Genomic DNA, 27,374 nt, shown 5'->3' with positions numbered 1-27,374 from the left:
TTTTAGAATTTAATTAAATGGTAGTTTTATACTCCAAGGAAATACAGGCTTAATTGGTAAAGTAGTGTTTTCAGATTTTCATGGAGCAGGCTTCATTTGAGTGTGTTTATGTATAACTCATTCTTTGCTTCCTGTTGTAGCTCTATTAAAGACATCCATGATGTACTGGAAGTGACAGTGTTTGATGAAGATGGAGATAAACCACCTGATTTCCTTGGAAAAGTTGCCATCCCCTTGCTGTCTGTAAGTTATCTTTGATGATATACGCTTCGTGTATCGTTCTGGGATGATGGGATTCATTGGGCTTGAATGACATTTTCTTTCCATATTTGAATCAAATAACCCTGATATGGCGATAAACAATACCAGGATATTTCCCAGGCAGGCTTTCCGAGACTCCTTGATGCTATAAATTTGACAACCTCTGCTTTTTCCATTTAACTTTAGAGTCACTGGGAAGAAAGATCATTTGCTGTGCCCTTGGAACTATTAACTCCTCTCTTAAGGTGGAGCTTTCAATTTGGGCAAAAGTGTGGCAAGGAGGATATATGAGACTCACTTTCCTAAAAACGGCCAATCATTGACGAGGTGCTTTATGCAAAATGCCCCCTTTTCCAAATCACCATTTTCTTCTAGAAAGTAGTTTTTCATAGGTTGACTGACTGTAAACTTGTTAGTGGATGTGATGAAGAGAATTGCTGAAGTTGTAGGGAAGCACTGTGGCCTAGTGGAAAGAGCCCAGGCCTAGGGGGTCAGAGGACCTGGGTTCTAATCCTTGCTCTGCCAATTACTTGTTGTGTGATTCTGGACGTGTCACTTCACTTCTCTGTGCCTCAGTTTTCTCATCTGTACAATGGGGATTAAATGCTTGTTCTCCCTCCTACCTAGACTGTGAGCTCCATGTGGGACAGGGACCATGTCCAACCTGAATAATTTGTATCTACCCCAGCACTTAGAACAGTGCTTGACACAAAGCGCTTAACAAATACCATAAAAATAATAATAATAATGTACCATTGTTATATTCAGACGTTTACAACTTTCTCATGGCATACACTTTTTGATAGGAACAATTGGTTAACTTTAGTAGGATTAGGAAGGCTGCCCAGAAGGGTAAATGGTGTGATAATGTTTTGAAGATAACGGAGGACATGTGCCTTTCCCAAAATAAATAGAAGTTACCCAAAAGAGGAAAGGAAAACATTCCCTTGCATGGTAATAGAGAAGGAGCAGTATGTTAGCGACTGGACAACTCTTAATCAACCTGATGGGTATGTGTGTACACAGTGTCCTGTTCCAAAATAAATATGTATAGAAATTATGCTCGTTCCTGAGCCAACTTGTAATGTGATTTGTTTTGCAGCCGAATGGCACCTTTTCAGCCACTGTGGCTTTCTACATTTCTTCTCGTAAGACATATTTTTTAAAAAACCATTTAGAGTATTTTAGTGGATGGAGCCAGGATCTAATTTTAAAATGAAATTAGTCAGCTTTACAGGAAGTGCCATTTGATGTTTACTGGGGGAAGAGTGCGGAAATAGTGCACTTCTTAACATCTTTTATTCTGTTTTTGATCACTTTGCTAATTCCTCCTCAAATCCTCATATCCCCGATGTTCCTGGAAAAGAAAGACTAGAGCATCTGCTCTTCCTTCCTATAGGATCTGCCCCTGCCAAATGCTCTTTGTGATCAGGGGCAGACTGGGTTCGTAGAGAAAAAATGTTAGGCTGGGAGTTTCTGGGTGTCAGTTTATGAAGATTGGGTCATGTAGCTGTTTAAGCTGGACTTTATATTCTTTTGGTTTTTTGAGAGCTCCACCTAGATAGATTTTGGCCCTTTCTTTGTCTCCCTGGAAGTCTTTCAGGGCAAATGAGAGTAGCTGGTAGGTCTTATGCATTGCAATGCTGAAAATGGCTACTAAGTACTAATATGGAGCGTGGCAAGAGCAAGCCAAAAGATTGCCCACATTCGCTCTTGGCAGAGTAAACACTTCAGTACATCAATTAGGAGATTTGAACCAATTACTTTTGGGTGTTTTGTGAAGTACTATTATTGGCCTTGATGGCTTTGTTGGAAAAGCACCACATTGATGATGATAACAATAATAATAACTATGATATTTGTTAAGCACTTAATATATGTTAGGCACTGTACAAAGTGCTGGGGTAGATATGAAATAATAAGGTTGGACACAATTCCTGTCCCATGTAGGGCTCACATTCTTAATCCCCATTTTACAGATGAGGAAACTGAGGCACAGAGAAGTTAAGTGACTTATTTAAGGTCACACAGCAGAAAAGTAGCAGAGCCTGGATTAGAAACCAGGTCCTTCTGACTCCCAGGCTTGTGCCTTATCCATTAGGTTATACTGCTGGTGAATTGATCAATCAGTTAATCTTATTCATTGAGTGCTTACTGTGTGCAAAACACTGTACTAAGTGCTTGGGAAAGTATAAGGTTACAGAGTTGGCAAAAACTCCTCACCCTCAGCTTCAAGGCTTTCCATCACCTCGTCCCCTCCTACCTCACCTCCCTTCTCTCCTTTTACAGCCCAGCCCACACCCTCCGTTCCTCTGCCGCTAATCTCCTCACCGTGCCTCGTTCTCGCCTGTCCCACCATTGACCCCCGGCCCACGTCATTCCCCCCCTGGCCTGGAATGCCCTCCCTCCGCACATCCGCCAAGCTAGCTCTCTTCCTCCCTTCAAGGCCCTACTGAGAGCTCACCTCCTCCAGGAGGCCTTCCCAGACTGAGCCCCCTCCTTCCTCTCCCCCTCCTCCCCCTCCCCATTCCCTCCACCTTACCTCCTTCCCTTCCCTACAGCACCTGTATATATGTATATATGTTTGTACATATTACTCTATTTTTTTATTTGTATAGATTTGTTCTATTTATTTTATTTTGTTAATATGTTTGGGTTTGTTCTCTATCTCCCCCTTCTAGACTGTGAGCCCACTGTTGGGTAGGGACCGTCTCTTTATGTTGCCAACTTGTACTTCCTAAGCACTTAGTACAGTGCTCTGCACACAGTAAGTATTGAGTAAATATGATTGAATGAATGAATGGTAGAAATGTTCCCTGCCCAGAAGGATCTTACAGTCTAAAGGAATGTATACAAATTGTAATGCTTATCAAGTTTATAAAGCTATTCCATGGCTGCTCAGAGTTAAGGCATTCCTTGCCTCATCTTTTTTTCACATCACTCTAGGTTTAAACAGATTTGTGGAATAAAACTATTCTATACAAAAATTGTAGAAATTAGGTTCAGAGGTCTGAAAGCTAGTTTTGGAATATGCTACTGATCCTTGTAGAAACTATTCCAACTCAGGAAACTCTAAACATCATCAAATCCTTGACTCATTCAACAAGAGCACTCACACAGAAGGAATCCTTCAGTGATTACGAACAAATCTGTAAAATTGGCAGAGCTCTGTTAACTAACAGCAAGCTTTAAGAATACCATTCAGTAGCTGGAAATTCCTCCATTCAATTACAAAATGTATTTGATTATTCAGAGGTGCAAATGGTTATTGAATTCTGCTATCTAAGCAGCACACTTTCTCAACAACGCAAAGGCCAATGCAAAGAAGTAGATTGCCAAATCAAGTAGATGAGCCCAAGGCATCAACCCTCAGGTTATAATAGTAGTCTTCAGAGTGTGGGAGTGTCCACCTTTCTCTAGAGTTTGAAGACTAGCACTTACCTTAGTTGTCACACTTGACTCTCACACATAGTGAGCAAGTAAATCAACATCCACACTTCACATCAGATGGTAAAAGTGAGATCCTCCAACATTCATTCATTCAATTAATCATATTTATTGAGCACTTACTGTGTGCAGAGCACTGTACTAAGCGCTTGGAAAGTACAAGTCGGCAACATATGCTGTCCCTACCCAACAACAGGCAACAGTAAGTCCATCAGCCTTGAGGCAGTTATGACTTCAACTTGGCTTCATTAGGTGCTCTACTTGAGGATAGTGGATGGAAGCAATTGACCAACTGTTAGCTTCCCTCAACTCCATCCCTTAATCAGTCAATAGGTAATGGCAGAGAGGAAGAGGCTCAGAGAAGAGCTGCCTTCATCTGCCACCGTATGGCTTTTTGAGTCTAAGTCCTTATGAGCAGGCATCTTATCTTTCGAACCCCCATGTTTTGTACTTTTTTGTACTCCTCTAAGAAGCCTTCCCTGACTATGCCGTCCTCTCTTCTCCCACTCCCTTCTGCATGGCCCTGATTTGCTCCCTTCATTTATCCTCCCTCCCATTCCCACAGCACTTACATGTAAATCTGCTTATACTTTAAATTTATTTATGTATATTAATGTCTGTCTCCCCCTCTAGACTGTGAGCTCATCGTGATCAGGGAATGTGTCTGTTATTATATTGTACTTTCCCAAGCACTTAGTTCATGCTTTGCACACAGTAAGTGCTCGGTAAATACATTTGAATAAATGAATTAGTACTTTCCCAAGCACTTGTTACAGTGCTGTGCACACAGTAAATGCCCAGTAAACACCATTTATTGACTCCTCCAAGGTGTTAAAATTGCTGATGTCAACGAGTACTCTGTGCATGGTCCTGGGAGTTGGAAGGATCTGGGTTCTAATCACCACTCTGCCGCTTGTCTGCTGTGTGACCCTGGGTGAGTCACTTTGCTTCCCTGTGCCTCAGTTACCTCATCTGTAAAATGGGGATTAAAACTGTGAGCCCCCCTGGTAGGGTAGGGACCGTCTCTATATGTTGCCTATTTGTACTTCCCAAGTGCTTAGTACAGTACTTTGCACACAATAAGCACTCAATAAATATGATTGATTGAGTGAATGAATGAATTAAAAAAAGGAAAGATCAAAAACACATGTCAGTAATAAGGCAATCTCTGGGATTTGTAATATCTGGGTGAGGGCTTTTGCCAGGTGGACGTTGAATGTAAAAATTTCTCCATATCAAGAGGAGGTAAACTACTTTGCAGATGGCTGGGAGGCTCAAAACAACAGGAAAAGCTTCATCATGGTTGGTGGTGAATTCATTGAATTACCTTAGGTAATCAATCAATCAATCAATCGTATTTATTGAGCGCTTACTATGTGCAGAGCACTGTACTAAGCGCTTGGGAAGTACAAATTGGCATCACATAGAGACAGTCCCTACCCGATAGTGGGCTCACAGTCTAAAAGGGGGAGACAGAGAACAGAACCAAACATACCAACAAAATAAAATAAGTAGGATAGAAATGTACAAGTAAAATAAATAAATAAATAAATAAACAGAGTAATAAATATGTACAACCATATATACATATATACAGGTGCTGTGGGGAGGGGAAGGCGGTAAGGCGGGGGGATGGAGGGGGGAGAGGGAGAGGAAGGAGGGGCTCAGTCTGGGAAAGCCTCCTGGAGGAGGTGAGCTCTCAGCAGGGCCTTGAAGGGAGGAAGAGAGCTAGCTTGGCGGATGGGCAGAGGGAGGGCATTCCAGGCCCGGGGGATGACGTGGGCCGGGGGTCGATGGCGGGACAGGCGAGAGCGAGGTACAGTGAGGAGATTAGTGGTGGAGGAGCGGAGGGTGCGGGCTGGGCAGTAGAAGGAGAGAAGGGAGGTGAGGTAGGAGGGGGCGAGGTGATGGAGAGCCTTGAAGCCCAGGGTGAGGAGTTTCTGCCTGATGCGCAGATTGATCGGTAGCCATTGGAGGTTTTTGAGGAGGGGAGTGATATGTCCAGAGCGTTTCTGGACAAAGATAATCCGGGCAGCAGCATGAAGTATGGATTGTGATTATGGTCTATACTAAACACTTATCACATCCTAAGTGCTGGGGTAGACACAAGGTTTTCCAATTGGACACAATCCCCTTCTATGTGAGCCTCTCAGTCTTTCTTTACAGATGAGGCTGAGGACCAGAGGGGGTAACTGACTTGCCCAAAGTCACCCAGCACACCAGTAGCATAGTTGGGACTAGAACCAGGGTGCCTGACTACAACGCCCATGCTCTTTCCAAATAGATAAATTCATGGGTAATAGATTCATACTGGGCTATGGGAGGAAAAGGCTAGAGATGTTATGTTGTCCATCCTAGCCATTAGGATAGAGTCAGTCAATCATATTTATTGAGTGCTTACTGTGAGCAGAGCACTGTACTAAGCGCTTGGTGGAGTACAATACAACAACATAGTAGACATCACAATGAGTTTACAGTCTAGATGGAGGTCATGAAGGTAATCATCACATTATTTATCCAAGCATCTTGCTACTATAATTAGAAAAAGAACAATTGACTGGACTAGGTAGTGGCTCAGTAATGCCATTGCTTATGTTATGTTTTAGAGCTGGTCTACCTGGTTACTAGTTGTTTCACTGCCAACTCTTCAGTATCTATTCAAGGTAATGTTTTGTCCTGTGCTATCTTTTAATTATGACTTATCTGTGTCTTTACCCATGTTAGACAAGTAACTTTAGAAGAAGCTTGGCCTTGGATTCAGAGGACCGAGTTTGTAATCTAGGTTTAAGATTGTGTCATCCTACCCCCACCCTCTCATGAGGGATAGGGACAGTGTCTAATTCCTGCCAGTGTATTCTCTCCCAGTGCTTAATTCAGTGCTTTGCACACAGTAAGCCCTTAATAAATACTGTTACTTCTACTAATCCCAGCTCTGCCACTTGCCAGCCATATGACCTTGAGCAAATAACTTATCTTTTCTGTGCTTCGCTTTGCTCATCTATAAAAATGGGGATTAAATACTTGCTCTCCCTTTCCCTTATAATGTGAGCCTTATGTGGGTTCGGGACTGTGTCCAGTTTATCCCAGTGCTTAAGTGCTTGGCACATAGTAAGCACTTTACAAATACCACAGTTGTTGTTATTACGCCTCTCTTTTATCTGTGCAGTGGGCGTTCTAATTCTATATTTGCACTGGTATATCCCTGGATCATGAGAATGAACATTTAGAAATTAAACACAAAATCTGGGCATAGTGTCTGCAGGCCAACATATGGTTCCTGAACATTGTTCACCTCAGTTTCTGATAATTGGATTGTTAAAGTCTTCATTCATGTGACTGCTTTCTTCCTCTCTTCAAAGCAGTTTAACCTTTTATTGTTGGAGTGAATTAAACTATCTCATTCTCTTTCTCTTTCTCACCACTTTCTCTCTCAATCCTCTCAATTGCTCTAGGTGAGTTTTGCTCCGTGCAGCTATATAGCTGTCTACATTATTGATAAAGATTGGAAGGAGAAGCAGCAGTTTCAAATGCTTTGTACAGGCTATCCAGTGGGACTACCCATTACCCTTTGCAAACATCAAGGATGGTGATGTACTTGGATTTTATCCAACTGTGTTGTCAGGTCATCAATATGTGACACAGGCACAGTATCAAAGCTATATACCCCATGAAGCTTCTAAAATCAATGGCCAAAAAAAAAAAACCCCGAAACTTTCTTTGAGATGAGAACAATGAAAACACACCACTCGCTATGTGAAAGCCCTATCTTTTTCAACATCTTGTCAATGCAATCTTAGCATTTACTAGTTCGTTAAAATTCTCAAGCAGTCTGTAAAGTGCTGCCTAATAGATTTAGCATTGGCTTGCTACATCAGTACCATTTTCTGTCACATTTGTTTTACCTGGAACATTTGTATAAACAATTCAGTGAATGTGTTCATTAATTCCCAAAACTCAACACAAAAGAGGTCAAGAGTGATGTACACTGAGGAGAATTTCTTGCAAGACCTCAGACTAAAGCCCTCTTCACACTTGATCACCCCTTTATATCCACTTTACATGCTCAGATACACACATTAGTTATATAAAACATACATTCAACTCCACACTATTCAGAAACAGCATAAATTTTATATTGCATGCTTGTATGAACAGTTCCTGCAGTGTTATGCAACAGCCAAACTGTTTTTTTTGTTTTTCCCTATAGTCATTTTCCTCAGAATTCAGGAAAGGTGGATGGCATTTTCTGCTTCTGCATCCAAAGCCAGAATGGATTTCTTCGAGTGGAGAATGCCATAATTTGCTTTAAATGTTTCAAACTTCCTTTTATGAGGCTGCAGACTTTTTTAGTGGCCCTTCAACTTGGATGAAAAACATGCTTAGGACTGGGTACAATAGGTACATTTTCAAATTGCAATCCTTTATGATGCTTAAATGTGTCTTACTCTTCCTCAAACTGACAGTGTCCAATTAAACACACTAAGCATGTTTGAAAAGGATCCTGCTATTTTAAAGCATCAGTCAATGGTATGTATGTTTAGTACTGTACTAAGCATGCGGGGTAGTGCAATACGTCTGGAAGAGTCATCCCAGTTTTCTAAGCGGTTACAGTCAATAGGGGCGGACAGACATTAAAATAAATTACAGGCGTGGGGAGCAACTGAATGTAAGGACATGCTTGTAGATGCTCTGGCCATGAAGGGTCGGGGAGTGGTGGGCCACAGCAAGGGCTTAGTAGATAAGACTTACATTGATGGGATACTATCAGCTCATTATGGGCAGAAAATGTGCCTACCAACTCTGTTATAGTGTACTTTCCCAAGCACTTAGTCCAGTGCTCTGAACCCAGTAATTGCTCCGTAAATACGATTGATTGATCGAGAGGTGTTAGAGTTGGAGAATTAGGGTGAAAGGATGAGAGCTTAGTCCAGAAAGTATTTGTGGAGGAGATACGATTTTAGTAAGGCTTTGGAGATACAGAAAATGCTGATCTGCCAAATAAGTAAGGGGAGGAAGTTCCAGGCAGGTGGTGGTGTTTGGATTGGGTTTGTGGGGGAGGAGTGAAAGTAAGGGGGAAATAGCTATTTGAGTGTCTTGAATCTGAAAGTGAGGAATTTGTCCTTAATGCTGAGGTGGTTGGGTAATAAATGGGAGATATTTGAGGTATATTGTACTCTCCCAAATTCTTAGTACCGTGCTGTGCACACAGTAAGTGCTCAGTAAATATGATTGAATGAATGAATGGTATGATAAGTGCTTGAACCAGTATGGTAGCAGTTTAGGTGGAGAGGAAGAAGCAAATTGAGGAGATGTTGTCTTAAGTATGTATGTTACCATTGTTGATGTTTAGGGGCATCAATTAAAAATTACAGTATAAAGCGTGTGAGGTGTTGTATTTATTATTTGAATAGATACATTTATAATATTTCAAATGATTTTTTTCCTGAACGAAACTAAGAATATGTCTTTGTGTAGGATTGTGACAAATGAGTGTCATGTGGTAAGATGATTAATTCCACTCAAGATTATCCAATGAGACTAATGTAGCAGTCAATTCACTCACTATTTTAGGGTAATTCATTCATTCATTCATTCAGTCGTATTTATTGAGCGCTTACTGTGTGCAGAGCACTGTACTAAGTGCTTGGGAAGTACAAGTTGGCAACATACAAAGACGGTCCCTACTCAACAACGGGCTCACAGTCAAGAAGGGGGAGACATACAACAAAACAAAACAAACTAACAAAATAAAATAAATAGAATAGTATATATGTACATGTAAAATAGAGTAATAAATCTGTACAAACATATACACAGGTGCTGTGGGGAGGGGAAGGAGGTAGGGTGGGGGGCGTGGGGAGGGGGAGAGAAAGGAGGGGGCTCAGTCTGGGAAGGCCTCCTGGTGGAGGTGAGTTCTCAGTAGGGCTTTGAAGGGAGGAAGAGAGCTAGCTTGGCAGATGTGTGGAGGGAGGGCATTCCAGGCCAGGGGAAGACGTGGGCAGGGGGTCGATGGCAGGACAGGTAAGAACGAGGCACAGTGAGGAGGTTAGCGGCAGAGGAGCGGAGGTTGCGGGCTGGGCTGTAGAAGGAAAGAAGGGAGGTGAGGTAGGAGGGGGCGAGGTGATGGAGAGCCTTGAAGCGGAGAGTGAGGAGTTTTTGCCTGATGTGTAGGTTGACTGGTAGCCACTGGAGCTTTTGAGGAGGGGCGTAACATGCCCAGAGCGTTTCTGCACAAAGATGATCCGGGCAGCGGCATGAAGTAAAGACTGAAGTGGGGAGAGACAGGAGGATGGGAGATCAGAGAGGAGGCTGATGCAGTAATCCAGTCGGGATAGGATGAGAGATTGAACCATCAGGGTAGCAGTTTGGGTGGAGAGGAAAGGGTGGATCTTGGCGACGTTGCGGAGGTAAGACCGACAGGTTTTGGTGACAGATTGGATGTGTGGGGTGAACGAGAGAGCAGAGTTGAGGAAGACACCAAGGTTGTGGGTAATGAAGAGGCAGCATAACATAGTGGAGAGATTACAGGACTGGAAGACACAAGACCCTGTTTCAAATCCCATTCCATTACTGGCCTGCTGTGTGACCATGCACAAATCACTTAACCTCTCTGAGCTCAGTTTCCTCATCTGTAAAATAGGAACAGGATAGATTGTGAGCCCCCTATGGGACAGGTACTGTGTGAGCACTTGGGTAGGTGTAAGGTTATCAGTTCATAGTACATTATTATCATTATTATTATTATTATTATGGCATTTATTAAGCGCTTACTATGTGCAAAGCACTGTTCTAAGCGCTGGGGAGGCTACAAGGTGATCGGGTTGTCCCATGTGGGGCTCACAGTCTTCATCCCCATTTTACAGATGAGGGAACTGAGGCACAGAGAAGTGAAGTGACTTGCCCAAAGTCACCCAGCTGACAAGTGGTGGAGCCGGAATTCGAACCCATGACCTCTGACTCCAAAGCCCGGGCTCTTTCCACTGAGCCACGCTGCTTCTCTAAGCTTCCCGAGTACATGGTAGAGAAGGAAAGGTCAAGGCCTTGGGACTCAGAGGACCTGGTTTGTAATCCTGGCTCTGCCAATTGCCTGCTTTGAGACCTTGGGCGAGTCACTTACTTTCTCTGTTTCACTTTCCTCATCTGCTGTTCTCCCTACTAAGACTGTGAGCCCCAAGTGGATCAAGGCCTGTCTAAATTTCTTAAATGATATCTAGACTGAGAGCTAGATAGGGGCAGGAAACATGTCTACCAACTCTGTTGTTCTGTACTCTCCCGAGTGCTTAGTACAGTGTTCTGCACATGGTTAAGGGCTCAATAAATGCCACTGATTGACTGATCTGCCCCAACATTTAGAAGAGTGCTTAGCACATAATCGCTTAGCAAATACCATTATTATTATTATTGTAAGTGCTCATGAACTACCTCCTTCCCCTCCCCACAGCACTTGTATATATTTGTACAGATTTATTACTCTATTTTACTTATACATATTTACTACTGTATTTTATTAATGATGTGCATATAGCTATAATTCTATTTATTGTGATGGTTTTGACACCTGTCTACGTGTTTTGTTTTGTTGTCTATCTCCCACTTCTAGACTGTGAGCCCGTAGTTGGGTAGGAACCGCCTCTATATGTTGCCGACTTGTACTTCCCAAGTGGTTAGTACAGTGCTCTGCACACATTAAGTGCTCAATAAATATGATTGAATGAATGAATAATTAGTGTCAGAGGGCTTCCCTCTAGCTTGTAAGCCCCTTGTGGGCAGGGAATTTGTCTTCTAACTCTGTATTTACTCTCCCAAGCACTTAGTGTAGTGCTCCACATATATTAAGACTCAGTGATTACCACTGAAGATACTTATTAACTCTTCCATAATTATTACTGCTCCTATTGTAATGTACTTTTAAAGTAGTCCAACAGTAATTATTAGATATTAACTACCATTTTCTGATCCCTGGAGAATATATATATTTTAAATATTCATTTACAGGGATAGGCTCTTACTGCCTGTAGCATCATCTCTGAAAATTGATATGTATACACACACACACGTAACACACACACCCCATATATGCATATCAATTTTCAGAGATGATGCTACAGGTAGTAAGAGCCTATCCATGTAAATGAATATTTAAAATATACATATTCTCCAGGGATCAGAAAATGGTAGTTAATATCCAATAATTAATGTTGGACTATTTTAAAAGTGCATTATAATAGGATCAATAATAATTATGACAGTAGTATCTTCAATAGGACAGTGAGATCTTATCCATGTAAATGACTACTTTTGAAAGATTGATGAGTGATAGCAATCTTCTAAAGTTCATCAGGCAGAGAGAGTTATTTAGTTAAGCATCTTTGGTAAGACAGCAGTGGTTTAGGCACCTTTCCAATTGAGGGGGCACAGTATCTCTGTGCAGCCTCTGCAGCAACAGCAGACAGCACATCACTGTTTGGTGGGGCACTCACTGTCCATGGAAAACATTGGGCTTGATCCTACTTACCGTAGAGTATGGAACTATTTAGGATCTGAGGTGGGCATGCACCTTTTCATATATAAACTGGCTTATAAATTGTGTGAGTTTGGTTAACTGGAAAACTAGAGATGTTTTGGGGTAATTAAGGATGGAGAAAGGTGTCAAACAACAGAAACAGATAAAAACTTCGCAAACATCATTTTGGTGCCCTTTCATTCAGTTGTATTTATTGAGCGCTTACTATGTGCAAAGCACTGTACTAAGTGCTTGGGAGAGTACAATATAACAAGAAATGAACACATTCCTGCCCCCAGTGAGTTCACAGTGTAGAGGGAACTTGGCATATAGCTATGACTGCATCGAGGGTTTTTTAAAAAATGGTATATAAGTGCTTACTATGTGCCAGGCACTGTACTAAGCACTGGAGTAGATACAAGCTAATCAGGTGGGAAACAGTCTATATCCCACTTGGGGCTCACACTCTTAATCCTCATTTTACAGATAAGGTAACTGAGGAGCAGAGAAGTTAATTGACTTACCCAAGGTCACGCAGCACACAAGTGGTGCAGTTAGGACTAGAATCTAGGTCCTTATTGACTCAAAGGCTCTTTCCACTAGGTCACACTGCTTCTTTGACAACATTTGTTTTCATTACATGCTTTGGATAAGGCACCTTTAATGAATTAGGGAACCTCCTTTCTCCACCTTGCATCTCTTTGGATCAAAAATGATTTGTTTGTTGAAAGAGACAGTTTTAATCACGTGTACCATGCTGGTCAAGGTGGGGGTAACATAGAGAGATTTCCTTAATACAGGAGTCGTAATATAATAGTCGAGTGTAATAATTCCAATAAACAGCCCACATAACAAGCTTGCCTGAGTGGAGCAAGGGTGTTATGGGAAAAATTTGGAGTACCTGTTTAGGGCTAGTTGGATTATACCTCTTTTGGAGCGTCGGGGCTTTTCATCCTGCCTCCATCTCCACCACAACAATCCCTATTTCACTACATGTGCTTTCCTGCATTCTGCATTCCGGACTCCTCTGCTACTCAGTCGAGCCCCAGCTATCACTCTTGATGTCCTTAAGGTTGCTCCTGAGAGGCCAGGGTGTTTGGGAATCGGTTGAGAGGCGTAGTCCCAAGATCTTTAGCATGCAGCACTTAGTACAGTACTTAGTGCTTAGTACAATGCCTGGCACATAATAAGCAATTAACAAATACCATAATAATTACTATCATAATTATTATTATTACTCCAGATATCTTGGAAATCAACAGACTCAACCTATCTTTAAATTATCTTGTCCTCATCAATTCATAGTTTTACTGCCTTTTAGCGGTACAGCAGTGAAGCTGCCTTTTGTGGTCAAAGATGACATTGAGAGTGAGGTTGACCTATGAGTCTGTGTGTGACTGAAAAGTCTCATACAGGACATTGTGCAAACCGTTGCTTAATGGAAGCAGCATGACTTTGTGGATGGAACACGGGCCTGGGAGTCAGAAGGGCATGGGTTCTAATCCTGGCTCTGCTACTTGTCTGCCGGGTCACCTTGAGCAAGTCATTGCACTGTTCTCTACCTCAGTTGCTTCATCTATAAAATAGGGATTAAGACTGTGAGCTCCATGTGTCCAACCTGATTAATCCATATCTACCCCAGTGCTTAGAATACTGCCTGGCACATAGTGAACACTTAATCATTATTATTATTATTATTATTATTACAAGTATTATTATTACAGGTACAGACATACAAGTAGCTGGCTAACAAGTCAAGATTCTACTAGCACAAGTAGTAACAGCACTTATTAAGGACTTACTGTATGTAAAGGACTGAATTTTGCAGCACAGATGGAATCCACCATTTTTTAGGATGGGCATGCTAGTTGCATCTGCAAAATCAGAACATAATACTTTAATAGCATTGCTCGCCTGTCTGGACTACTTCATTCCCCTATAATGGGTCACAACTTAGCTCTATGTGCTCTGAAACGTAACCCAAGCTCTCCTAGACCACTGTTGTCTAATATTAACCACTGCAGTCTTTATGATGAACAGATGTTACTACTGGCTTGATGGTAACTGGGTTTGGACAATCTGGGTTATTATGCTTGTGCTAAATTATAATGTTTTCCTCCTTTTCAATTCAACTAAAGTCTATGAAGGAATAATGTTAGTTTATTTCCAATTTTTTTTTCGTGAAGGTCAAAAAATTGTGAAATCAATATGAATCTTTAGGGGTGGATTAACTATAATTGCACATCTTCTCTACATAAACCAAGCTGATGGTTTTATTCCTTGATATTAATTCTGATTATCTTTCCTATTGATTTGACTGGTAATGGTTTGCATCAGTAAATTTTTAGTGAAGTACAGTAGCACTTCTTAATCCAATAGAAGTACAATACCTTAAAAAATGGTTTGTTCTGTTATGAAACTCTGTTGTATAGGTTTTACTTGCTCTTCCCACTAAATGAATGCATGACCCCTAAAAATTAAAAAAAAGTTCACCTCACCAGCTCTAAAACAAGTCTTTGTGTTTTCAACACTTAGAATTGAGTATTTCCAAGACCCATGCCCCACACAAAATTTAATGATGACAGAAACAGAACTAGAGCAGAGGAGTTGCACAGCCTTTTTTTCTGACTGTTCACGGTGTTTTAAGTCAAAGAGCAAAAATGAGCATGTTTTTATTGAAGTCCATACTCGATTACAATCCTCTAAACTGTAAACTCCTTGTGGCCTGAGAACATACATCACCTCTGTTGTACTCTCCCAAGTTCAGTGCTGTACACCTAGTTAGTGCTCAAAAAATACCATTGATGATGATGATTACAGGTGGGAAAAATACAGTGAGAAAGCTTAGGGGTGCTAAATGATCCAGGATAATCATTAAAGTTGACATCGAGGAGAGTCATCACACTGACCCAAAATTGGCATTTCTGTTGTCATTACATTTTTAAGGATTTAATTGACTATTATTTCAACCTGCAAATGTTATTAAAATATATTCTGCTCAAAATATAATTTGAGAGGGTTTTAAAACATACCTGGAGAAGCTGTCTGAAAGATCTGTTAGTTTGGATTTTTGGCATCCTTCAAAGGTAGAAAGTGGTAGGTAAATGGCTGGTGACATGAGTAACTTTCACTTTAGCTCTTAAATGACCTTGAATGACTCAGATTTTGACTTACACTCAGTGATAATGAACTCACTTTAGTCAGGCTTAAGAAGAAAAAAGGTCTTATTTTCTCACCACTGTGCTGGCCTAGGGCAGCCCTATGTACATGGCTGAGAAGTTGAAAATTTCAAGGTGAGGAGACTATAACCGCAGGTTGAATCTAAGAAGAGTGAGTAGGTCCAAAATTAGATTGCCATATTGCTGGGCTCATCTGGACTTAAAAAAAAGTCCTGTGTTCTCTTAACTGTTCTGTGGTGAAAAGCGGAAACTGAGAATCCTGTTTGGCCAGTGTTTAGGAAGGAAACGAGTTCTTTATGGGGCAGCTCCTTCCTCTTAACCACTGGCCAGGAAAACCATCTTTTTGCTGAAAAGCTATTCTATCTAAAGGAGGTGGGGCAGCCTTGGAAAGGAAAGTGACCTCTCCCTTGTAATGTGAAATTACCTATTTCCCTGAGTGACCGGTTTTACTCATTTCCATCACTGTTCATAGGAATTGCATGAACTACATTCATACCACAGTAGCAGTAGACGTTTTTAATATGGTGGAAACTTCATGCCCTCAGATTTTCCTTGTTATCTTTAATCTTTGATCATTATGGCCCCAAATTGAGCTTTTGGTGAACTGCAGTTTTATGTTGTTGCCATTTAGAATTAACTGGTATGCTTCCTAAAAAGCCAAATGTTTAATCAATGCACATACTACAGTGTATAATAAAAACAGTTCTGCCATCAGATTTGAAGTGGAGAATGTCTCAATTTGGGCCAAATAGTTTCCAAAGTGGAAAGCGAGATGTTTATTTTATAGACAGCTACTACACCCAGGCCAATGTGCAGATTGGTGTTGGACACACATTCTGAACGGCAGGGATATTTGGGTACTCTGTGAATGCTGATTCTTTTGCTATTTCAGAGCCTAACTACCGTGATGGCTAACACAGTTTTTTCACCAGGATTGGGCCTGGTCAGTCAATAGTCTTCATTCCGTTTTTAATAAACTTATTTTTTAGGACTTATTTAGAACTTATGGAGAAGCAGAGTGGCCTAGTGGAAAAAGTGGGGTTCTAATCCTGGCCCTGTGACTTGCCTACTGTGTGACCTTGGGCAAGTGACTTAACTTCTCTGTGCCTTAGTTTCCTCATCTGTAAAATGGAAAGTAAATGTCTGTTTTCCCGCCTCCTTAGTATATGAGCCCCATGTGAGCCCCTTCTAGATTGTGAGCCCACTGTTGGGTAGGGACCGTCTCTATATGTTGCCGACTTGTACTTCCCCAAGCACTTAGTACAGTGCTCTGCACACAGTAAGTGTTCAATAAATACGATTGAATAAATGAATGAATGGATGGGACCGAGACAGTTTTTGACCTGATTATTTTGTATATACCCAAACTCTAAGTACAGTGCTTGGCACAAATATGGCAATTCACATGTATTGCAAAAGTCCATTTAAAATCAGTTGTACCTTAGTTAATTTTTACTTTTTTTCTTTTCCATGAGTGTATTGGTTCGCTCACTAGAGTTTTCAGTAGGCTGTTGTTGCACCTTGCCTCTACAAATGGCAGCACTGTTGCATTAGAAGTTGTGCTGTAATAGGTTTAATCTGCAGTTTAACAGTCCTTTCATCAGTAGTCATTTTGCACTTGGGGTTTTGCCATATTGAAGGTTTTGAATGAGAATGCACAAGAATAAGTATTTTATCTTTTATTTATGGTAGATTAGAGATGGACAGCAAAGTTGTTATGTATTGAAGAATAAAGATTTAGAACAAGCTTCCAAAGGAGTTATCTATTTGGAGATGGATGTCATATATAATCCGGTAAGTCTAATTTTGTAATCCTCTCTAAGATAGGTAGTGAACTTCCTAAGGTGCCTATGCCAGGGAATTGTGCTATAAACACAGAAAGAAGACATTAAGTATTCCAGACCCTGGTTACACCTAGAAGGGAAAAGATGAACATTTCCCAGCTTTCTAAAGCTTATCGCTTGATTGATCAATCAACCAGGTATATTTAGTGAGTGCATACTGTGTGCAGAGAACTGTATTTATTAAGTGCTTGGAAGAGTGCAGTGTAACAGTGTTGGTAAACTTGATCCCTGCCCATAAGGACTTTCAGTCTATAGGGAGAGATAGACACTAATAAGAATAAATAAATTGTTACATAAGTGATATGGGACTGAGAATGGGGTGAATAAAGGGTACGAAGCCAAGTGCAAGGGTGATGCAGAAGGGAGAGGGAGAAGAGGAAATGAAGGCTCAGTCACAGAAGGCCTCTTGGAGGAGTTGTGACTTTAATAAGACATTGAAAGTAGGGAGAGTGATGTTCTGTCAGGTATAAACTGGGAGGGAGTTCCAAGCCAGAAGGAAGATGTGGGAATGGGATTGGTGATGAGACTGACACACAATGAGCAAACTGGCACTAAGGAAACAAAGTGTGTGGGTTGGGCTTTAGGAGGAGATCAGTGAGGGAAGGTAACAGGGTAAACTGATGAGGTGCTCTAAAGCCAATGGTAAAAAGTTTCAGATTGTGTGGAGGTAGATAAGCAACCACTGGAGGTTTCTGAGGAATAGAAAGATGTGAACTGAATTTTTTTTTTAAGAAAAATGATCCAGGCAGTAGAGCGAAGTATGGACTAGAGTGGGGAAGTGACAGAAGGAAGGGAGGTCAGCAAGGAAGCTGATGCAGTAGTCGAGGTGGTATAGGATGAGTGCTTGGATCAATGTGGTAGTGTTCAGTGTCAGTGAAACCAAGGTAAGATAATGTTTCTAGCAGAAGGCAGTGGATGACAGTGTCGAAGGCAGCTGGAGTAGAGGCTGTTGGATTTGACAAGATGGAAATAGTTGGTGACTTCTGAGAGGGCAATTTCAGTGAAGAATTCAGTCCTAGAATTGGGATCTCCTCCTGTTGAGAGTTTTGTGGAGTTAATGGTACATGCTATGCCAAACTGCACAGTGTTACAAGTTAATGTACATAAAAAATGTAACAAAAAATATAAATTTGAGGCTGGATTAAATCTTCAGATTTGATTCCCCTGTTGTTGGATGAATCATGGTCCAGATATCTGATGAAATTAAGAATCTTTCAAGAGCCACTCAGAGATGATTTACTATCCTGTAAAGCCTGTTGTAGGGTTAAAGGCAATATTGCTAAAGTTGAAATATATAGAGCTGGCTTGGTGGGATAATGCTTTCGAGAGAGCTGATCAGTATAGAGACAACCTTTGGTAAGAGCAATATGACCTTCAAGCCTGTGAAGTTATACGCCTGGAGTAGTGTTTTCAAAAATATTATTTATATATACATATATATCTCTCTCTATGTAGAGAGATATATATGTATATATATTCTACCACTCTAGGTCAGGGTATTGTAGCCCAGGAAATCTAAAGTTTCATTGACTTTCTGATGATATTTATTTGATTTGCAAAGGCATTTAATGCAAATGTTATCTCCCAACAATGTCTTTCTAGGTGAAAGCAAGTATCAGAACTTTCACACCACGAGAAAACCGTCTAATTGAAGATAGCCGCAGGCTTTCAAAAAAGGTAATTTGTTGCTGTGAGCTCTCAGCCAGCACCAGAGGAGTGTAGGCGTGTCTTTTTAACTCAGGGCTGTCACGGTAGTAGGATGGTACTATTTTTATGTATTTATCTTGGTGAACACTGAAGTCATCAGATCTTGATTCTTCCTTATATCTGCTTCATTGTAAGTGAAAGTTCATTTTGAACACTGCAAGATCCAAATCTTGATCCAGTAATCATCTAACCTGCCTTAACCCTCAACCATTCTGTGCCATGATGTACACTCTGGCCACTGACCCTCTTCCATGATCTGTCACCACCAGTGGGATGTTATTGCAGTCCAGTACTAAAATGGGCCCTTTGAACCAGGTTTCTTACTCAGGGACTCAGGGTCAGCGGTAGTCTCCTCATGAGAATTTTCCACCCATGGCCTCTTTGGCAGCTTTTGGGTTTTGTTATGAGGCCCTGTGCCAATGCTGTTTTGAGTCTTAACTATCTTGTATCTGCTGCCCTTGATCTTCTCTTAATCATTTCCACACACACAAAAAAAGATAAGGTCGTGCTAAAGGAAACACCAAATTTTTAATGTGACCTTTGCATTCGTTTTCAAAGGCCCTCCCTGTACTATTCAGAGACAGTGCAGGATTTTGTTCTTTACCCATTGTCCCTCTTCAGTTGTGTAACAAAGAACAAAGTGTCCCTTTTTAAAAAGTGTTCATTACTTCCCCCACTTCCTATGCAGTGAGCAGCTGTGGATTACATAAAATAGTTAAATATATCCATAAAGCATCTTATCCTCTTCTGTGTGCTATTGACCAGGTTGTTCGAGAGAGGCACTGATCTTCTGAAACAAAGCCTTCAAACACTTGATTCATATAGCCCCAATAGTAACCTAAAAATAGTCTCTCACCATATTAGCTTGGAACTAAAAGGTATGCTGAAGTGAGTGTAGGAGTTCTTCTGAAAACAAATTGAAATTTCCCTACATTCCACTCTTTTGAAAAATGAGGAAAGGCTCTATAGTGGCCCCCTTCTAGACTGTGAGCCCACTGTTGGGTAGGGACTGTCTCTACAAGTTGCCAACTTGTACTTCCCAAGCGCTTAGTACAGTGCTTTGCACACAGTAAGTGCTCAATAAATACGATTGATTGACATAGTGGGTGTTTTTAGGGAACAAGCACAAGAATAGGAGAACTGTTAATCACGTGATGGAATTGGTACTTGACATTTAGAGTCCTTATACATAGTCCTTTACTCATCAAACTGTTTCCTAGTTTCTAATCTTTCATTTTCTGTAGTTGGATCAATTTTAAAAGTGGGTCAGAGACATTTTAATAATCTCTACTGAAGACCTACATATAGCTGGCCATCACCCACGGAAACACATCTTGTTTAGTTTACTCCCAACAAAGTGGAGTTTTATGCATCGAGGATTCAAGATCTATTAACAAGTTTCCCTTCTCAAGACAGCTTGTTTTCCATTTTTCTCCTATGGGTAATGAGTGATGAAATGTAAATTTCAATACCTCAAGAAATCTGGGGACTAAAGATGAATTATTATTGAAGGGCAGGGATTTGAATGATTTGGGGACTTGATGCAGGAGCAATTTTGGGACATTCAAATCTTTTTTTTCTTTTTCCCATTTTCTTTGAACTATTTTGTCAGATCTTATCCAGGGATGTTGACCGGGTGAAAAAAATTACCATGGCAATATGGAACACACTACAATTCCTTAAAAGCTGTTTCCAGTGGGAATCTACATTGAGAAGTGTAATAGCATTTGCGGTAAGTGCATCTCTTCATGTGAAAGTTAACTCCCAAAGCTTTTTTTTTCCTAAAGGTCTCTTGAATCCAAATATATGCTCAGTAAATTTCTAAAGTAGTGGTTTTAATTCAGATAGTTTTATAGTGGCATTTTAAATTCATCTCCCTCTCTGTCTTGTTTTCCTTCTTTTATTCCCCACATCCTTTCTAGCCAATGGGTTTTGTAGGTGCTTTCGGAGTCTCTGTACCTCTGCTTCCACTTTTACCTCTCCAAATCGTTTCAAAACCTCCCACACAGATCCTTATTTCACTTCATAACAGAAAAGGAAAATGAAGCTGACAATACATTTCACTTAGCTGTTTCACTTAGCATCTTTGTTGGTCCCTGAGTGGAGCAGAGGGTTTTCATTTGACTAGACTATCACAGTTTGGTTCAGGCATTACAGTTCCACCGAAACAGAAATATGTTGATCTGCTGATGGTATTTCCAAGAGAATGACAGAAATGATTAATGGACTACAGGACTGATTTGAGGAAAGATTAAAATAAAGAGTAGAAATAGGCTGGCTAAGTAAAGGGGAATGGAGTCTGAAAGCAAAATGACCCCCAGCCTGATGACTGCAGCATGGAGAGCTTGCCAATTTCTTGATTTTTCCAAGATGGTCAACTGGGTCTAACTTTCTAGCCAAGGATCTTAAGAGGGAAAATTCCTACATTTTAGGAAAAGTACTTTCAGATTTTTTTAGGCCCATCGAGTTGATGACAAACTCCTTTGCTTTTGTGGTCTCTTAAAAATCCAAGAAAGGGCACAGTTGGACCCAAGTCCAAGTTAGATGGAAGGAAAATATCCAACAGGTGTTGTCTTTTGCACACCATGCCATTTCCAACAAAGCCTGTCTAGACAAAATTAAGGGAAAAAGCTATCCTTTCTAGAAGTTATACAGGTTGTCTGCATAGGTTTTTCCATGCCTGATTTTTTGAGTTCTCTTTGCACTTCAATTTTCAACAGGGGTTTTCTCCAAAGCTATGCCTGCCTACATTGGTGGTAACACCTTGTATAGTTGCAGGTTGGTCTCGGACTGTGACAGAGTGGCCTAGGCTGTCCATTCATTTAGGCCCTTCCATCAGTAGGTTTAGGACCAAGAGAATTGTAGGCACTGGCAGCCTCTAAGTATCTGTGTGTTCTCTCACTCTTCATCTCCCTCCCTCTCTCTCTCTCTCTCTCTCTCTCTGCATCTCTCTTTCTCTCTGCCTCCCTCTTTCTGTCCTCTCTCTCTCTCTCTCTCTCTGAGACACACACACCCATCCCTTCTTCCCCCCACCCCCACCCACACATGCCCACCAAGAAAAGCCCCAGGAGTGCATAGGGACAAGCCTACTGGCATGATACATCCTTGAGCATAAATCGGCTCCACTGTCCCAGAAGTTAGATTGGACCTGATCAAGTATCGGCCTGGGTTCCCTCTTCCTAATATCTTGTGATGGGATTTCCCTGGGCTCCAGATTTTCACCCTGTGGAGCAGAACTGGATCTAATCCCTAAGGAGCTCAGAGCTAAGGCAACCAGAACCATCCCTTCCCCCAACTCCTACTCATCTAATTATAATAATCATAATGGCATTTGTTTAGAGCCTATGTTTCAAGCATTTTACTAAGAATCAGGGTAGATACAGTAATCAGATCAGACACAGTCCTTGTTATACATGGGGCCCTCAACCTAAACAAGAGGAGCAACAGACATTGAATCCCCATTTTACAGATGAGGAAACTGAGGCACAGAGAAGTGAAGTGACTTGTCCATGGTCACACAGGAGGCAACTGGAAGAGTCAGAGCATGGGAATGTTCTGCTCATGAGTGCATAATGATGGTAATAATAATAATAATTAAGACATTTGTTAAATGCTTATTATGTGCCAGGCATTGTTCAAAGTGCTGGGGTAGGTACAGTATAATGAGGCTAGACACAGTCCATGTCCCACACGTGGCTCCCAGTCTTAATCCCTGTTTTACAGGTGAGGTAACTGAGGGACAGAGAAGTGAAGTGATTTGCCCAAGGTCACACAGCAGACAAATGGCAGAACTAGGATTAGAACCCACATCCTTCTGACTCCCAATCCCGTGCTTTTATCCACTAGGCCATGCTGCTTCCTACTACCATCCACAATCCTGTCAGAGCTAGGTGTACCCATAGTGGAGGAGGAGTTGGAAAGGAATTGGGAAGGACTGTCAGAATGATGGTAATGAATAGACCAGTGGTAACCCTGGGAGATAGGGCAATAGGCATAGGCAGCTGGTCCTATTTTCTTGCCTTTGAAGAACTTCAGGTAGTGAGCCCCTAACATACTGTTTGCCATTTTGTATCAGCAATAGTCTGCCTTCCACAAGGTCAGCCACCTGATTTTAATCAGGAAATGGTCTGGTCAGCAAATAGTTCCAAAATCTTCAAAGCCCGAGCCAAGTTTTCCACCTGTTTGTTCCACACGGTTCAGCTGCTTTTCTTCCTCTCCATCCTTCTGCTCTCACCCTGGCTGCAGTCTCACACAATCTGCCAGAGCACTAGGAGTTGTTCCTGATTTGGTAATGTGACATTTTCATTGTGCTTGCAATGCTTGGCCAGCTATGAAAGGTAGCAGAATTCTTTCTTGGTGGTCCAAAGTAAAGATTTGTGTGGGGCATTTATGAGACTCTTTAAGCATGTTTTGAAGGATTCCCCCTCTTGGTCTCGCTGTTTGGGAATTTGTATGATTGTGATTGGTTCTGGAGCCCTGTGATTAGACCCTTTCAGAGAGCATTTGCTACAGATGAGTAAAGCGAGGCATTGTGAAAAGGAGCACCTGAGGACTCACATACCTATTGCCTGCATCAGCTATTCTAGATGTTTAACTCCCTCCTCAAACCCTCGGTCTCCACCCTCACTCTTTCTCCCAATGACCTGGCCACATACTTTATTGATAAAATTTAAACCATCAGACATAATCTCCCTTGCTCTTCTCCAGTCCCTCCCTCTTCTTGACTCTCCCATCTTTCCAAGCAGTGTATCGCAAGAGATCTCCCACCTCCTCTCAAAATCTACCCACTCCACCTATATGCCTCTGACCCCATCCCTTCACACTTTATCAAAAATGCTTGTCCTGTCCTTTTCCCCCCCCACCCCCCAACTGCCTTCTTCAACTGCTGGATTTTTTCCCTCTGCTCTCCCAAGTGGTACATTGTTATATTATACTCTCCCAAGCACTTAATACAGTACTCTGCAAACAGTAAGTGTTCAATAAATAGGATCGACTGACTTTCAAACATTCTTGTGTCTATCCTAAAAAAACACCCTCTTGGCCCCATGGCTCCCTCCAATTATTCCATTAAGCCATACTGCCTATTATGCCTCTTAATGTCTGTCTCTCCTCTAGTATGTAAATTCCTTGTGGGCAGAGAACATCTCTACCATCTTTGTTGTTTTGTATTTTCTTTTGCGGTTAGTACGGTGCTGGCACACAGAAGGCACTCAATAAATAGCATTCATTGATTTTTTTATGGTACTTGGTAAGGGTTTACTATGTGGCAGGTGCTGTACTAAACACTGGGGTAGATCCAAGCTCATCAGGTTGGACCCTGTCCATGTCCCACATGGATTTCACAGTCTTAATCCCCATTTTACTGATGAGGTAACTGAGGCCCAGAGATGTTAAGTGACATGCCCAAGGTAACACAGCAGACAAGTGGCAGAGCTGAAATTAGAACCCAGGTCCTTCTAGCTCCCAAGGCCATGCTCAATCCTCTAGGCCGCACTATACTGAGCTGATTGAGTAAAGTGGCCTAGTGGAAAGAACATGGGGCCTGGGAGTGAGAGGACTTGCATTCTAATCCTGCCTCTGCCAGATGCCTCCTGTACGACCATGGGCAATTCACTTCACTTTTCTGTGCTTCAGTTTCCTTATCTGTAAAATTAGAATTCAATGCCTGCTTTCCCTCTTACTTAGACTGGGAGCCTCATATGGGACAGGGAATGCATCCAGTCTCATTAACTTGTATCTACCTCAGACACATCGAACAGCAGTTGACACATAGTAATGCTTAACAAATACTTTAAGCTTAACAAATACTATAATTATATCATTTGGCAAGCAGCCTGGGAGGTGCCCTAAGAAGAGGAGAAGGCTTGAATTTGTGTAACTTTTTGTCTCGCATGTTCCTGTCTAATGCATTGTCTTCTGGAGGACATAAAGATTAAACACTGTGGAGTACTGTTTGGTGTATTCTAGCTTTAGAAGATTTACTATACATCAGCTTGAGATCAGTAATGGAAAACAAAAGTAATCTCCCCGGATTCAAATTTGCCGGGTGTGCAGTTATGTCGAAAGTTCTACCGGTGCATTTGGGTACACATGTGAGAGATGATTTTTCTGAGATTGACAGAGTGCACTCTGACCCCAGGATAGAATTGAGAATGTGTGAATGTGTATGTGTTTGTGTTTGGAACAGTATTTCTGTTCTCAAAAATGGAAAACAACTTTAACTTAAAGGTACTAGGTAGTAGGCATTAGAATGATTTGATAGAGGGGTTGTTGTAAGCGGGATTCATAAATGAAATGAGAGATTTTCTTTCCATGGAACCATTATATGAGTGTTTTTTAGGGGCTAAAAGGAATGAATTGAAATTATTAGAAAGGGGAGAAAATAGTTTGGGGATGTCCTTTAATTTTGTCCACTCAGAAATATTGAAGAGACATTGTGGACCACCTCCTTCTCCTCAACATACTAACCAACCTTGGCTTCACTGACTCCATCCTCTCCTGGTTCTCCTCTTATCTCTCCCTCCGTTCATTCTCAGTCTCCTTTGCGGGCTCCTCCTCCCTCTCCCATCCCCTTACTGTAGGGGTTCCTCAAGGGTCAGTTCTTGGTCCCCTTCTGTTCTCTATCTACACTCACTCCTTTGGTGAACTCATTCACTCCCACGGCTTCGACTATCATGTCTACGCTGATGACACCCAAGTCTACATCTCTGCCCCTGCTCTCTCTCCCTCCCTCCAGGCTCGTGTCTCCTCCTGCCCTCAGGACATCTCCATCTGGAAGTCTGCCCACCATCTAAAACTCAATATGTCCAAGACTGAACTCCTTACCTTCGCTCCCAAACTCTGTCCTCTCCCTGACTTTCCCGTCACTGTAGACGGCACTACCATCCTTCCCGTTTCACAAGCCCGCATGGTGTCATCCTCGACTCCGCTCTCTCGGTCACCCCACACATCCAATTCATCACCAAAACCTGCCGGTTTCACCTCCACAGCATCGCCAAGATCTGCCCTTTCCTCTCTATCCAAACCACTACGCTGCTGGTTCAATCTCTCATCCTATCCCGACTGGATTACTGCATCAGCCTCCTCTCTGATCTCCCAGCCTCCTGTCTCTCCCCACTTCAGTCTATACTTCATTCTGCTGCCCGGATTATCTTTGTGCAGAAATGCTCTGGGCATGTTACTCCCCTCCTCAAAGATCTCCAGTGGCTGCCTGTCAACCTACGATTCAAGCAAAAACTCCTCACCCTTGGCTTCAAGGCTCTCCATCACCTCGCCCCCTCCTACCTGACCTCCCTTCTCTCCTTCTACAGCCCAGCCCACACCCTCTGCTCCTCTGCCACCAACCTCCTCACTGTACATCGTTCTTGCCTGTCCCATCGTTGACACCTGGCCCATGTCCTTCCCCTGGCCTGGAATGCCCTCCCTCCACACATCCGCCAAGCTAGCTCTCTTCCTCCCTTCAGAGCCCTACTGAGAGCTCACCTCCTCCAGGAGACCTTCCCAGACAGAGCCCCTTTTTTCCTGTCCTCCTCCCCATCCCTCCTGCCCTACCTTCTTCCCCTCCCCACAGCACCTGTATATATATATATATATTTGTACAGATTTATTACTCTATTTTACTTGTACATATTTACTATTCTATTTATTTTGTTAAAGACGTGCATATAGCTTTAATTCTATTTGTTCTGATGATTTTGACACCTGTCTACATGTTTTGTCTTATTGTCTGTCTCCCCCTTCTAGACTGTGAGCCCACTGTTGGGTAGGGACTGTCTCTATGTGATGCCAATTTGTACTTCCCAAGCGCTTAGTACAGTGCTCTGCACATAGTAAGCGCTCAATAAATACGATTGATTGATTGTTGGGTAGGGACCGTCTCTATATGTTCCCAACTTGTACTTCCCAATCGCGTAGTCCAGTGCTCTGCACACAGTAAGCATTCAAGAAATACGATTGAATTAATTAATGAATTAAAGGGGCCTGGAAAAAGAAAGGCAGCTCCCTTTCCCTTTAAATAAATTCCTGGTCACTTGAAAGACTAACTATGGAATCTTTTAAATATGTGCATGATCATAAGTAACTTTTTGTTCCTCTATCTTTGACTTCCACTCTGGGTTGCTCTATCATTTTCCTATTACTTTTGCATTTTCAGGCTAGTTGTTGAGCTTTAATGCTCGAGGGCCGAGGAAGTCATGTTATTATTCATCAGTAAAATATAGTTTTTAAGTCTAAAGAAAAATGTGTATATTGTATGCTTATATATACATATAAAATATGCCTCCATTTAAAAAGCTTTACTGCCCATGAACAACTTACATGATTTTATGAGTAAATAGAGGCTGAATTTGTCATATTAAACTGTTTAAAAGACGGCACACCCTCACTTTGCAAACAACTTTCTGAGTGATCTGCTACTTTGAGAATAAGCAACAA

General features: G+C 41.7%; 1 protein-coding gene across 2 annotated transcripts in view; it reads left to right on the top strand.

Moving 5' to 3' along the window:
* The window catches only part of MCTP2 (multiple C2 and transmembrane domain containing 2), a 188,419-nt gene that overhangs the window by 94,193 nt on the left and 66,852 nt on the right, over positions 1–27,374 (top strand). For both annotated transcript variants that reach the window (XM_038746270.1, XM_038746271.1), the window contains 4 exons: positions 141–243; positions 17,083–17,184; positions 18,837–18,911; positions 20,554–20,673. In XM_038746270.1, the coding sequence (XP_038602198.1) occupies positions 141–243; positions 17,083–17,184; positions 18,837–18,911; positions 20,554–20,673 (400 nt within the window). The remainder of the gene's footprint in view (positions 1–140; positions 244–17,082; positions 17,185–18,836; positions 18,912–20,553; positions 20,674–27,374) is intronic.

This window comes from Tachyglossus aculeatus, chromosome 5 (genome assembly GCF_015852505.1).
Source record: "Tachyglossus aculeatus isolate mTacAcu1 chromosome 5, mTacAcu1.pri, whole genome shotgun sequence".
NCBI classification, from domain to species: Eukaryota; Metazoa; Chordata; class Mammalia; order Monotremata; family Tachyglossidae; genus Tachyglossus; species Tachyglossus aculeatus.
The sequence above is the reverse complement of the archived record's forward strand: the minus strand, read 5'-3'. Positions and strand labels throughout refer to the sequence as shown.